This window comes from Oculina patagonica, chromosome 13 (assembly GCF_052425735.1).
Source record: "Oculina patagonica isolate OP01 chromosome 13, crgOcupat, whole genome shotgun sequence".
In the NCBI taxonomy this organism is placed as follows: Eukaryota; Metazoa; Cnidaria; class Anthozoa; order Scleractinia; family Oculinidae; genus Oculina; species Oculina patagonica.
This window is the reverse complement of record NC_135770.1, coordinates 8826527-8840778: the sequence shown is the minus strand read 5'-3', so window position 1 is coordinate 8840778 and position 14252 is coordinate 8826527. Positions and strand designations below refer to the sequence as shown.

The 14252-nt window shown below is 39.0% G+C and overlaps 3 protein-coding genes across 3 annotated transcripts in view; 2 read left to right on the top strand and 1 right to left on the bottom strand.

The window, feature by feature from the left end:
- Nucleotides 1-14252, bottom strand: part of LOC144634960 (lysosomal cobalamin transporter ABCD4-like) — a 45239-nt gene that overhangs the window by 22928 nt on the left and 8059 nt on the right. The window contains exons 9-12 of the mRNA XM_078494005.1: nucleotides 14034-14155; nucleotides 12613-12704; nucleotides 11900-11980; nucleotides 11328-11422 (exon numbers count right to left, since the gene is read on the bottom strand). Of these exons, the coding sequence (XP_078350131.1) occupies nucleotides 11328-11422; nucleotides 11900-11980; nucleotides 12613-12704; nucleotides 14034-14155 (390 nt within the window). The remainder of the gene's footprint in view (nucleotides 1-11327; nucleotides 11423-11899; nucleotides 11981-12612; nucleotides 12705-14033; nucleotides 14156-14252) is intronic.
- LOC144635406 (octopamine receptor beta-1R-like) lies at nucleotides 1752-2843 on the top strand. Its single transcript, XM_078494515.1, has one exon. It carries the CDS (start codon nucleotides 1752-1754, stop codon nucleotides 2841-2843), a length of 1092 nt encoding a protein of 363 aa, XP_078350641.1.
- Nucleotides 8630-9657, top strand: LOC144635041 (octopamine receptor beta-1R-like). The gene has a single exon (XM_078494110.1). The coding sequence runs from the start codon at nucleotides 8645-8647 to the stop codon at nucleotides 9584-9586; it is 942 nt and encodes a 313-aa protein (XP_078350236.1). The 5' UTR covers nucleotides 8630-8644; the 3' UTR covers nucleotides 9587-9657.

The window sequence follows — 14252 nt, the reverse complement described above, 5'->3', positions numbered from 1 at the left end:
GAATAGACTGATTTAAGAGGACGATCGTCGAAGAAAATCTTCGAAAGAACAACTCTCTCGCTCGCTTTCCTACTGCGAGTTTCATTCAACTCAAGCAGTGGACAACGCGCCACAATTTTTCCCGCCTCACTTCGTTTACATCAAAATGAAATGTCCAGTGGATTTATACTTAAAAAGGAATTTAATAAAACAATTATTCCATTCGCCCTTGTTGGATACGAGTGGTTATAGCCAACGAACAGTCAACGACGCGCAAAGCACTCGAGGAAAGCTGACGAAAAACAATAAAACATGATTTTTCATATGTTTTATACTCTGATAAAATGCATAGAATTTTAGCCAATCAGATGCGCGCGTAAGACTCCTATCTATATTATAAAAGTCTATATGGAAATTGGCTATCCTTTGTCAAGTCTAAATTATCCCGAAGCTTACATATCAAGAAAATCCTCGAAGGTCCTCCCGAAGAAAAAGTGAAAAACCCACCCGAAGTCATTACGTGCGCGCAGGCTAGGGTGCCAAATTTCCCTGAACATTTTCGCGAAATTTCCGAAGGCTACCTTAAAGTTCATCCGAGGTGTTCCGACGGAGATTGCTAAAGTTTGGGATAAACAAAGACTTTAGAAGTTAAAATATTATCCGGGAAAATGACTTCTATACTTGTTTCTATTACATGAGACGGCCACGAGTGGATTTTTGAGCGCATTTTACAGGGCGCCGTTTTCAGTTCATTCTGATGGCTTCTTTCGATATATTAATATTCAGCTTGGTTGCGAGGCCTAGACGACACAACAAACGAAATGAATAAACACACTTGTAAAATTTCTTTTGTTTTTGTCCTCTTGGCCTCTCTACCAAGCTGAATTTTAATATATCGAAAGAAGCTCATCGTAGTCAGTCTTGAAAGGAAGATTTGACAGTTGGCTCAACTTTGAAACATTTTCTAAACAGCAAGAAGGATTTTAAAGTCTTTTTCGCCGAAAAAGTCAGAAAATTTTGAAGTTTAGCCAGGTGTCTGTGTTCTGATTCAGTTTTACACTTGGTACAATTTGGTATTTTTCTTTTGTTGTCGTGTATGGTAATATATGATAATGAACAGAAAACAAAGGAAAACACCACATTGTACTAAGAGCAAAACTGAATCAGAACACAGACACCTGGCTAAACTTCAAAATTTTCTGACTTTTTCGGCGAAAAAGACTTTATGATTAAGTGGCACTTGACCTCTTCCTCCCCATAGAAAATTTTGAGCCAATGAAAACTTAGATTATGATAACTTTTGAGTAACATAAAAAGCAGTTTGTCGTCGTTCAAAAGTACCCACGCAAACTAAAAAAATATAATAAATGATTTCGATTCTAGTTCTCACTAAAATATAATTATGATTGTTGAAATTTTATCGAAAACCTCAGAGCAAAAATTCACAGCTGTTCTTAAAGTTACAGTTAAGGCTTTAATTATACGAAGGCTAATTTTACAAGTCTAATTTTCACACAATTTTTTGTTAATTTTGACATAAATTTCACGAAAGTAAGTATAAAGAAAACTTAATTATACTTTAAGCTAAGATTGTTGTTATTGTTAGTCTAATTTATTTCAAGGTTATTTCAATGCTAATTTCCGCCTAATTTGTTTCAAAACAGAAAAGTATTCAACGCACTCTCGTATGAGATGCTAATTTTTATTCTAAGTTAACATAGATGCTGCCAGATTCCCAGACCAGAGACAGTCGAAACCGTTTCAAATCGAACATGGTTTTTCCCCAAGTCACTGCAGTGTTCCGCGCCATTTTCAACGTGATTGGTCTCCCTGGAAATTTACTGGTAGTAGTGACGATCCTCTTGGAGAGAAGATTTCATGTGATGCGATATGTTCTACTCGCCAGCCTCGCCGGGTCAGATTTTCTCTTTCTAATTCTCACAAACTCATTCCGCATCGCAAGCATAGCACAAGAAAGATGGCTATACGGCCAGACAATGTGTTTTCTCGAAGCATCTTTTACAAGATACTTCTACCTTAACACGGTTCTTCATCTGATAGCAGTGTCTTATGAGCGATACAGCGCCATAGTCAAATCACCTTTGACATACGATGGTACGATTACGAAGTTCAAAGTGGTTCTAATTGCGTTCATCTGGGTGGTACCGATTCCGATTACCATCGGTCCGTTTTTCGATAGCGGACATTACGTTTACAACCCAGAACTGTTCTACTGCGAACAAGGATGGTGGGGGCAGAGCGTTTCCATCCCTGAGCTGTTAAAAATCTTTACCGCGCTTATTTTGTTTGCTGTGCCCTTTTTGATAATCACGTTTCTAAATTGGAGGGTCTTCAAGACAGCGCAAATCCTTCAAAGAAACACAGTAGCTGTACAAGTGGAAACCACCAGCGGATCTGAAAGCCAACAGCAAGAAACGACAAGGAGAATGAGAAAAGAGAAGAAGGCAGCTGTCGATGTCGGCATTATTCTTGCAGCGTTTTTGCTGTGCTATCTTCCCGTCTGGATCACTGGTCTTTGTCGTCAGTTCGGCAAAAATATGGAAGTTCCAGCTGAGGTCGTTCAATCTACGAGTTCCATCTTCACTGTCAGCTCGCTGTGCAACCCAATTATCTATTCCATCCGTAAGAGAGAATTTCGAGCCGGGATTAAGAATGTGCTGGGACGGATGGGAGTTTGTGGAATTTCAGGCAACATCAACGATATCGCGATTCACGCAAATGCTGACTCGAGACGACAAGCCAACCTTGACACAGAAGCTTGGACTTCAAGAATCGCGCAGCAAAACTCGCCCAGTACCTTCAGGATAGAAGAAATTGTGGAAGCGAGGGAAGAGCTGGAATGACTTAAACGCAGAAAGGCGTTTCTGCGATTAAAGATATTAGTGAATACCTGAACATGATTGTGCAGAACACGATGGCAAAATATCGATCAACCTACAATGTTTCGATGTAAACTTGTCGTTGTATGGTTCCGTATATATCAAGTCTTCTTTCCTCCGCAGTTTTCCTTGAAGTGAACTACTGGCTTATATGCAATAGCCCGAAGTAGCCGTCAAAACACTTTGCTCTTTTCTCGTCCGACATTTTTTTAGCTCAGATTATATGCTCCCCTCAAAATCTAACGACGCGGGAAGGTGGCAATCGGGAACATCGCTAAACAAAAGCTATAATTAGCAGTAAATTAACCTGTACGTGCGTTATAAATATTGGTACATTTCTTTCGCCGTTCTATGAACAACGTGAAATCACCAAATTCTGCGTTCTGTTTTCAATTTGGAATTGATCGCTGTCTTTAAATATTCAGTTGATGATAGCCTGTTCCAGGCTCTCGGTAGTTATGGGAGAGCGAATAACGCGCGCGGGTCGCCTCCGTCCAACCTCGTTTTTTCCTCGTTCGCCCGCGTTTTTCGCTTTTCCCTTCAACTACCGAGAGCCCGGAACAGGCTAAGTTGACGATAGCTCTGAAATCTATAGACAAGCTTAATGACTAAACTAGATTACCGCGAAGTTCTTAAAGTAACATAAAAATTAACAGTGTTTTGATCGACGTTATCATCGGCGTCGACAAAAACCTTAACTCCCTAAATTGAATTTAGTGTGGGCTCGAGTAATGTATGCATGCTCTACCATTCATCTAGATCATCCGAGGTGTTCCGAAGATTGCTAACACTTGATCAAAGGCCTCAGAAGTTAAAGTATTTCCCGAGAGGTTATTCTTTCTTGGTTTTTACATGAGACACAGAGACAGCCACGACTAAAAAAGACCAATCAATGTGTTTTATTGCCAGTCCAACAGTTTCATCAGCTCTTTTTCAGTTGTAAAGTCCAGTAATTATAACAAATTTCTTATTAACCAAACTTGTTTGGGATTGTACTGGGAGAATATCGGTGTCCGGACTTTTCTGTACCGACTTCGCTGCGTTTGATCCGCACCCCAGAACGGCCAAAATGTATGTATTGTGGTTCAATTTTACCCTTGAAAAAATTGGTATTTTCTTTTGTATAGAGGATATTACACGGCGGCGCGAAGATATGAATTTTATTTTCGAGTGGTAAAGCAATATTTTACGAATGAGCGCAGCGAATGAGTAAATATAACTTTTACCACGAGAAAATAAAATTCTTATCTTCAAGCCACCGTGTAATTTTCTTTTTATTATCCTGGTATTATATAGACAAACATCATGCATGAAGTAAAAGTAAAAACATTTTTATTCATCAAGAGGTTAAACACGATCGACGGCTAAATATAACAATTGAGCACGCAAATTGTCAATCTGAAAGGCAAAATTTCGCGACCTGAAGCTTTCAGAAGATGTATAACGTAAATGTTAAAACAGTCTGTTATTAACTTTCATCAGTGTCACTGATAATATATAATCCACCGTTTAGAAATCTGTTTCTGCTCAAACTCACCGCTTTTCTGTTTTTTGATCGCAAATTCTTGAGGTTTGGCAGCTGAAATGTCTTGATTTTCCCTCCTTTCGTTTGAGTGACTCCACAAACAAGAAGCTCTTTTAAATAATTTTAAGTCATCATGTGAAGTCTTTTCTTCGTGTTAGCCTTTTCCTGCTTCTCAGTGAAAGATTTTATTTTGGCTTCAGAGAACTTCACGAATCGATAACTCGCCATTTCCAACCGGCGTTGGCAGCTTTGCACAAACAACCGTGCAAAGGCGGGAAATGACGTCATCGATATCCTCACTAGTGAGGATATGGAAAATACGCCACTACAGTCCCGGATGTAGTTTCGTATGAATTTTACGAGTGGTCTGTTTTCCAGTAAAACACTCGCGGCTATTAGTCCGGCGGCTTAGCTCCTAAATTGTGCGATTTTTGATACAAGCACCAAACTTTGCAGGATTACAAGCATTCGCATACTAATCAATTCTTGATATAGTGCCAACGCCAATTTCCTATTTTCAGCTAGCAAACAGCAATAAAATTTTCAGCCGAGAGGCCCCTCTGCCCCTTCCCCACAAAGTATTTCTTCTTGTACTTTTATAAACCTTTTATTGTTGATTTTTATTCATAAATACAGATATGAATGCTTTTAATTAGGCTTACAATTGTCATTTTTTATCATCTGTTTGATACCAATAATGTAATAGGAAATAATTGCATGGGAAAATATTTTTCGTTCCCCGCCCTCTGCTCCCTCGCGTCTTTCGTTTTGCGCTAGCGTCCAGGTCTCTCGCGATCGGTGAACCGTTCGCTAACAGAAGAAAAATAGGAAAATATAAAAATATAGGGCTGTGAACAGTCTAAATTACAGCATTTCATTCTAAATTTTGTACGTGCGACTTGGTATCACTACCTGGCATAATAGTATTTGTCTATAAACCAGGACAAGTAAATATTTCACGAAATTTCATTGATTTTAACCCTATCCAGACCGGGAGGGGCGGAAAGTGCCCGCGCTGACTTTGAACGCTTATAACTTTTTTAAGATTCAACCAAACGCTGCCAAACTTTGCGAGTTTATCTAAAATTTATCTGGAAATAATTTGGTAGGGTAAGTTGTTGTTTCAGGAACATGACGTCACCATGGCAACGGCATTTTGATAGGCATGTTTTCCCAATTTTGTAATTTTCGGTGTTTCTATTAATGAAAAATAATTTTAATGCAATTATTTTCATCCTTTACGGTTTTTTAGTACAGTTTTATTGATTTTGAGTACTTTGCAGTAATTTTGGGCGGTTTTATGACGTCTTGGAAGAAATTCGAAATCCAAGATGGCGGCTGTTTTGACATAATTATGTAATTGTCACGTCATGTGACGTCATCTTTCCACGTGACGTATACCAAAAGATAGGTGTTTGGACATACTATATATTCCCTAAGCTTCATTGTGATTGCTTAAATATTCTGGAAGTTACGGAGGTCTGAAAAGAACCAAAAAAGCCCGGTCTGAATAGGGTTAATAAATTAAGGTTTCCATGGAAACCGGTGTTTTTCGGGCTTGGCACTATATCTGAAAAAATTTCTGTTGGTGACCACTTTCATTGTGCCAAGTTTCATGCTTGTATCAAAAAGTGCACAATTCAACTAAAATTTCGAGCTAAGCCGCCGGACTATATATAATAAATGGTAATATGTGATAATGAATATAAAACAAAGGAAAATACCAAATTGTACTAAGAGTAATATTGAACCACAATATATTATTAGGCCTTATTCGTATTCTAAATATTGGACTGAAACTAGCTTGCAATGGAGGCTAATACGGGTAATCTTTTCAAATGCAAATGACATGAAGCTGTTTTTAATGTTATTCCCCCGCATGAGCCTCCATTGCAAGCTAGTTCCAGTCCAATACCGAGAATACGAATATGGTCTATTCTTGGAGTTCTTGATACAATATAAAACAAGTTAAACTAGTAGTAATTGGAAATTAGGGGAGTGCGTTCGGTAGGGTGGGGTGAAATGGGGGGGGGGGGGGGGGAGGGAGGGTCTACAAGGGTCCAGTGCTGTTATGTTGGAATATACGAAAAAAGGGAAAACGCTTCAGCCTTACTTGAATTACTGCAAGTGAAAAAAGTTGACTCAGTGTTTAGATTGCTAGAACCTGTTTTCTTGCTGTTTTAAGGAAGCGTACGAATATTTCGGAGTAAATTCGCCGTGTTGTGGTATACCTTATTGATACTTATTTTCGCGGGACTTAATTTTTGTGATTTCAAAATATCGCGAAATTAAAGACCCGCGAAAAAAGGGGCTCGCGAAAAATAACGAAGCAAACTTTAATACCCTTCAATAAACTGATTCTTTATGATTAATTAACGTTGCCGTCAGTTTATACATAATTATCTTGATACAGTCGTCAAACTAGCTCTACTATGTTACAAAGGAACATGTCAAACTGCTTTAAGTTTCCTTTTGTTAAATGGCTTTGTTCAGTGTCATTGGAAACTATTGCTGGGGAAAATTAAAATCAATTGTGCCAATTTTGAGATTGATTGTTTGTTAATGCAGACCAGTATTTTGACAATTTTCGCGAAATTTAGTTCCTTTAACGCATTTTTTGGCCAAGTCGCGAAATTTAAGCCCCGCGAAATATGCCCGTTCCATTTTGCGCGAAATTGAGGTATGCAGAGCGAGCTGAATGGAGTTTTTAGAGAATTCTGCAATTGCTGTTTGGCGTTCGTACGCGGAAATGATTTGGTTTGTGCTCGTCGTGAATTTGGGATTTTTTTCCTATTTTTATGAGGGATTAATTTTGATAAAGGTAACAAAATGAAAGTAAAGCTCGAGTTTGCCGTACAACGTCATACTTAATCTCTCTATTATTCCATCCACACCAAAATTAGAAAAACACCCACTCAAATTAGCGTCAAAAAATAATTTTGCCTGAAACTCTGGCATCTGAGAGACTTACCAAGGCTAGAACTAAAACAAATTTGGTTTGATTCAAAATGATTTTCTGGCCGCGTTAGGAGCCATTAAATATTTTGCCCCTTCGGGCCCGCCGCAACGTCTGGAAAATTAGAAAAATAGGCATTTTTCGAGCCGCTGTCAAATATTTCATTCGCATCGAACACCGACAATTTTTAGATCAATCTGTTTATAAACATTTCTAGTTTTCTTAAAAGCTGCTTTCTTCATAGAATTTTCTAACTGATGTTTGTCGCCTTCAAATTGTCACAGCAAAAACACAACGAAGAGCTTACTTGAACCCATTGTAAAATTCAGTCTCTCAGTTCTCGGTTGCTGATTTTAACTTTGTTAAACCTGGTTTAACTAAGCATGTTTCCCTGGTGTGAATGGGGTATTAGTATTATTCGTGTTCCATTACTCAGTGATCTCTGAAAACGGCCGAAGTGAGGCAAAGTCTTTGTAACGAATTCTGTTCGTATAAAATTTGTTCACAAATGCTTAATGATGCAGCTTCTTTTAAGCCAAATAATTTGAATTTCGTGTAAGAAAGCAAATGTCGTTTAATATCTTTTCCCACTAAAAATTTCGACGTCCTAAAAAAAGTTGATCCCTCTGTAAGTAGATTGACTTACAGTGTCTTGAAATAACTGAAGATCCATGCTACGCATGTCTTGATTGGCTAACAGCTGTAACCTATAACTACAATACACCACGGTGACAATTGCATCCATTACAACAATCGTCAAAACGTGCTAAGTACCACTTGAATTCTTCCTTCCCATAGAAAATTTCGAGCCAATGAAAACTTAGATTATGATTACTTTTAAGATTACGCCCTCAAAAGTAACATAAAAAGCAGTTTGGTGTTGTTAAAAAGTACCCACGCAAACTAAAAGTATACACTAAATGATTTCGATTTTAGTTCTCGCTAAAATATAAATGTGATTGCTGTACTTTTATTATAAACCTCAAAGCAACCTGAAAAATTCACAGTTGTTCTTAAACGTACAGTTGAGGCTTAACTAATACGAAAGCTAATTTCACATGCATGGATTAAGTATAAAGAAAACTTATAAAGAATAAACAAAAATTGCTGTAATTGTTAGTCTAATTTCTTTCAAAGTTGTTTCAATCCCAATTTCCGCTTCATTTGTTTCAAAACAGAAAAGTATTCAACGTATTCTCGTATGATACTAATTGTTATTCTAAGTTAACATAGATGCTGCCAGAGTCCCAGACCAGAGACAGTCGAAACCGTTTTAAATCGAACATGGTTTTTCCCCAAGTTATTGCAGTGTTCCGCGCCCTTTTCAACGTGATCGGTCTTCCTGGAAATTTACTGGTAATAGTGACGATCCTCTTGGAGAGAAGATTTCATGTGATGCGGTATGTTCTACTCGCCAGCCTCGCCGGGTCAGATTTTCTCTTTCTTATTCTCACAAACTCATTCCGCATCGCAAGCATAGCACAAGAAAGATGGCTATACGGCCAAACAATGTGTTTTCTCGAAGCATCCTTTACAAGATACTTCTACCTTAACACGGTTCTTCATCTGATAGCTGTGTCTTATGAGCGATACAGCGCCATAGTGAAATCACCTTTGACATACGATGGTACGATCACCAAGTCCAAAGTGTTGCTTATTGCACTCATCTGGATAGTTCCAATTCCATTTTCCATCGGTCCGTTCTTTGGTTTTGGAAATTACGTTTACAACCCAGAACTGTTCTACTGCGAACAAGGATGGTGGGGGCTGAGTAGTTCCATCCCTGAGCTGTTAAAAATCTTTACCGCGCTTGTTTTTTTTGCTGTGCCCTTTTCGATAATCGTGTTCCTAAATTTGAAGGTCTTCAAGACGGCGAAAACCCTTCAGAGAAATACAGTAGCTGTCCAAGTGCAAACCACAGGCGGATCTGAAAGCCAGCAGCAAGAGACGACAAGGAGAATGAGAAAAGAGAAGAAGGCAGCTGTCGATGTCGGCATTGTTCTTGCAGCGTTTTTGCTGTGCTATCTTCCCGTCTGGATCACTGGCCTTTGCCGTCAGTTCGGCAAAAATATGGAAGTTCCAGCCGAGGTCATTCTATCTACGAGTTCCTTTTTTACTGTCAGTTCACTGTGGAACCCAATCATCTATTCCATCCGTAAGAGAGAATTTCGAGCTGGGATAAAGAATGTGCTGAAGCGGCTAATAGGTTGTGGAGCTTTTAACTGACAACATAAAGAAAATCGTGATTCACGCAAATACCGACTAGAGACTACAAACCAACCTTGGCACAGAACTTTCACTTCGAGTACCAAACTCGCCTATTAACTTCAGGAGAAAAGACAATATGAAAGCAAGAGACGTGCTGGAGTGACTGTTACGCAGAAATGCGTTTCTGCGATTTAAGAAATTCCTGAATGCCTGAACATGATAGTCTAGAACACGATGATACAAATCGGTCAACCTACAATGACAACATTTTGTTATCTGGCGTGGCATAAGATAAGTCTTCATTTAGTACGTAGACTTCACTTCGCAATTTTCTTTGAAGTAATCTACGCTTAATTTCTCTCCAAATATGCGATAGCCAAAGGTCAGGTTGTTCGAATGTCGATAAAAAAGTTGATCGTGGTTTTAATTTGTCTCGTGTTAACTGTTTTCATTGCAAATTAGGATTATCAGACGTGAAAACTGAAGTAATTCCGGATTAGCTTGATCGTGCTTTGAACAGCCAGCCATTAATTCTCGTTATTTTCCGGGTTCCCGGCGGGGGGGGGGGGGGGGGGGAGGGATTACTTCGTTATTTGGCCTTAGCGTGGGTTGCAAACTTAGCGTAGAATTACGTAGATGAGCACGGGGCTTATATTTACTCAACGTCCATTTCAGGTGGGCTTATTTTCGGTGAGGGCAAATCTTTGGGTTTCTATTTGGATGGGTTGCTGCGTCTGATTTTTTTTTGGATGCATTCCAAAATAAAAACACATGGTAAAACTCTCTAAAGATAACAACATGAAAAGCAAGCCCAGGGGTTTATATTCGGGAAGGCTTATTTTCGGAAGGATTTTTGCGTATTTGAAGGCTTTTTGGGGGAGGGGGGCTTATTTGGCTTTTAAGGGGGCTTATTTGGCTTTTGAGGAGGGGGGAAGCTACTTGGCCTTTGAGGGGGGCTTATTTGGCTTTTGAGGGGGCTTATTAGGCTTTTAAGTGGGCTTATTTGGCTGTTGAGGGGGGGCTATTTGGCTTTTGAGGGGGCTTATTTGGCTTTTAAGTGGGCTTATTTGGCTTTAGAGGGGGGGTATTTGGCTTTTAAGGGGGCTTATTTGGCTTTTAAGGGGGCTTAATTGGCTTTTAAGGGAGCTTATTTGGCTTTTGAGGGGGGCTTATTTGGCTTTTGAGGGGGTTATTTGGCTTTTAAGGGGGCTTATTTGGCTTTTGAGGGGGCTTATTTGGCTTTTAAGGGGGATTAGTTGGCTTTTGAGGGGGGGGCATATTTAGCTTTAGAGGGGGGCATAGTTGGATTTTGAGGGGGCGCTTATTTGGCTTTGGGGGGGCTTATTTGGCTTTTAAGGGGGCTTATTTGGCTTTTAAGGGGGCTTATTTGGCTTTTGAGGGGGAGCTATTTGGCTTTAGAGGGGGGCATAGTTGGGTTTGAGGTGGCGCTTATTTGGCATTGGGGGGGGGGGGGTTAATTGGCTTTTCTGGAGAAGAATATTTTCGATATTTTACGGTATTCCAAGTAATGCTTCGTTAGTTCATAAATAAAAACGGAGAAGACTGTACAGTAGAATCCTGATTTCTTAAACCTCTATGGAAAAAAAAAATCGGGAGGAACCAGAAATCGGGGGTAAAATTTCAAACAAGTACTATCCAAGGGAAACGAAAATTGGTTGGGGAAATCGAGAGTTTCGAGAAACTGAGGATTTCAAGAAATTGGGTTCTTCTGTACTGTCAAACGAAACAAGCACTTTACCTTGGACAAGAGGATCCGTGCACTTTGGCGGGGCATATGAAACACCAATGAGCTTGAAAATTATGTCGCTGCCATGAGGAGCCAAATTCTCGACTCTAAAACAACGAGAGAACGAAAGTTTCTGAATAAAATATTGTCGACAAAATTACTACAAAATAATAATAACTTTTATTTTACTGTGCATGACACTTAATGGTCTCGCGACTAAACAAAACTGTGATTTTTGGAAAGGGAGAAAACTTGGAAAAAAACCTTGGGACCAAGACTAGAACCAACAACTAAAACCTTCATGTGAATTCTGGCCAAAATAGTGCCCAGGCCACATTGGTACATGTAGCCTGCGAGCGCTCTCTTGGCACGTGAATGCAGTTCACACGTTGCCCCCTGTGCCCCGCTTGGTACATGGTGAATGCATGGTTACCTAGCTACCTCATCCCCACACCTCCCTCCTTAACTGCATGGTTGCAAGCTCTGCTACTACTTTGAAAACCTACATTTTTGGGGGGTACCAGAACAGCAAAGAAAAGGAGGCAACTGGGGACAAAATAATGAAAAGCAAATTAAGACATTACCCTAAATAATCTTTGTTTTCTGTATTCTTTTGTTCTGCATCTGTTTCCATGGCAGCAAAACGCTCCAAAAGCTGGCCAATTCTGTACAAACAAGAGCAATGAATAGCTTTGAAAGCGTAAAAAAATCTTGTTCATAAATTGTTATATAAATTAGAGAGGGGGTTAAGAAATTGAATTTCCAGACTGGGGTTATTTCAGAGGAGGGGGCCGTTAAAAGAGATCAGGGGGGGTTCCACTGAAGCCAGCACTAAGATTTTTGTCAAACTTTGCCATTGATTGTTTTTGTTACAAGAACTTAAATTTTGAAATAAAAATTGGGGGTGCCCATTCTCGTTTAGGAGCAACAGCACCTTGTTTATGCCCAATAAATCCTTATAATATCACCATGATTATAGTCACGATTGCTTGCTAAATTCACGTTTCGGATGATTATTTCTTATTCTAGACTGAGAATTGGTCCATATTTATTCTGCAGAAACAAAGTTACTACTCAATTTAAAACAACGGAAAAAAATGATACAGAACTGTAGGTCACCATATACTCTTTTTCGAGAAAATGATGATTTTCTTCTCTGGTGAGGTAATTAAAAAAGCCACGGTGACCATTTTTTAATGGGTGCGTGCTAACCACACAAGAAATTATGCGCAGTAGGGATGTGCAATGCAATACAATACTGAGAAACGACCTTAACAGAGATTTTTCAGTAGCTTACCTGTGAATGTATCCAGCCATGTTGGAAATATCAGTCGATAAGTTAATAAGCTTACTACCACAGTTTATCAAGTACATCGCAAAAAATGAGTTCTGGAATCAAAATCACAGACTACTTCTAAGGGCATGCTACTTGCTCTCCCAATCATTTGGCATTCATGATGTAAGCTACTGCAGTAAGATGAGCTGTCTGCCAGCATAATTATTATTAGGAATTTTAAAGTTGAACTATTATATGTCAGCAAACAACTTAAGGTTAGAATCCTATGGTTTGTTTTACATAATGCTAAATTGTTCAGTGTATTTTGAATTTAGTACAAGTACACCTGTAACGTAGCTAGCATACATGTAGCAGAATAAATTCCTCTGAATCAAGACTGTTCAACTTGGGTGGTTCCAAACAAACCAAAATATGTTACGTTTACCTCTATAGAGGCCCTGCCAGGGTGAATTCCGACAAGCAACATGGCCCAAAAGTACAGTATCAACAGCACATGAATACAAATTGCAACAAACAATACCTTAAGGTTACCATTGTTAGCGACTACTAATTTTAGCGATTTTAGCGAAATAGGCAAAAATGGCTAAATTTAGTACTGGCTAAAATTTGTCTCAGTCTTGAAATTTAATATTTAATCAGGGCTGCAAATAATTTTTTTAACTTGAAAGGACATACCTGTATGTCCTACTAAGACACCATCTTGGACGGACAAAACAAAATTGTGGTCAGACAGATTTTTATTTATCTTTGCTGTAAAATGATTTTTGATCAAAAAATTGTCCGGACATTATTTCTGACCACACTTGAGATTTCATCAGACATAAGCAAATTTTGGTCGGACAATGTCCAATGACCGACTGTTATTTGCAGCCCTGTTTAATACTTGTTAAATTTAAGTACCCCTCCCACGTGGTCGACTTAATGAGTGCCGGTAACTTTGTCCTTTCCATGGCAAAGCAAATTTTCATTCAATTTCAATTGAGTTTGTTCTTCCATCTTAGTTATGTGGTCATTAAAAACTGGTTTACATGATATCACTAGTTAACTTTTTAAATTTTTTGGAAAATCCCTAAATGAAATAGTCCCTAAAAAAATCGCTTAAATTAGTAGCCGCTAAAAAAAAGTAACCTTAACGTAACCTGTCTTGCCAAACTCCAACAAGAAAAAAGCATTCGAAATTCAGACAAGCGACTTGGGGACGGAACCCCCCCCCCCCCCCCACCCCAAAAAAAAAAAAAAAAAAAAAAATTCATCCAAGTGAGTTGGGGACCACGATACCCCCCCCCCCTCCCCGCTGGCAGGGCCTTTCTATAACACTGACACTATGCTACGCCCTGTCAGCGTCTGTTTAAGAGGTTAAAGTGTAATCAAATACATTTTTTTGCAGTTTTGTCTTATAACAATTGAAGACAGTTACATACCCTACTGATCTGACCACCAAGCTCAGTCACAGACATATCATCGTATCTTCCACCAAACAATGCAATGGCGATTATCAAGTAGCTAAGGATTGCACCGATGTAATCAATAATATTTATGAAAACTGCAAACACGAATGAGAAATTATAAATTGGTTAGTGGCTCGAAATTCCATTTAAAGTCTGGCAGTTTCGCTTAAGCTGGAGTATACAGTGAAATCC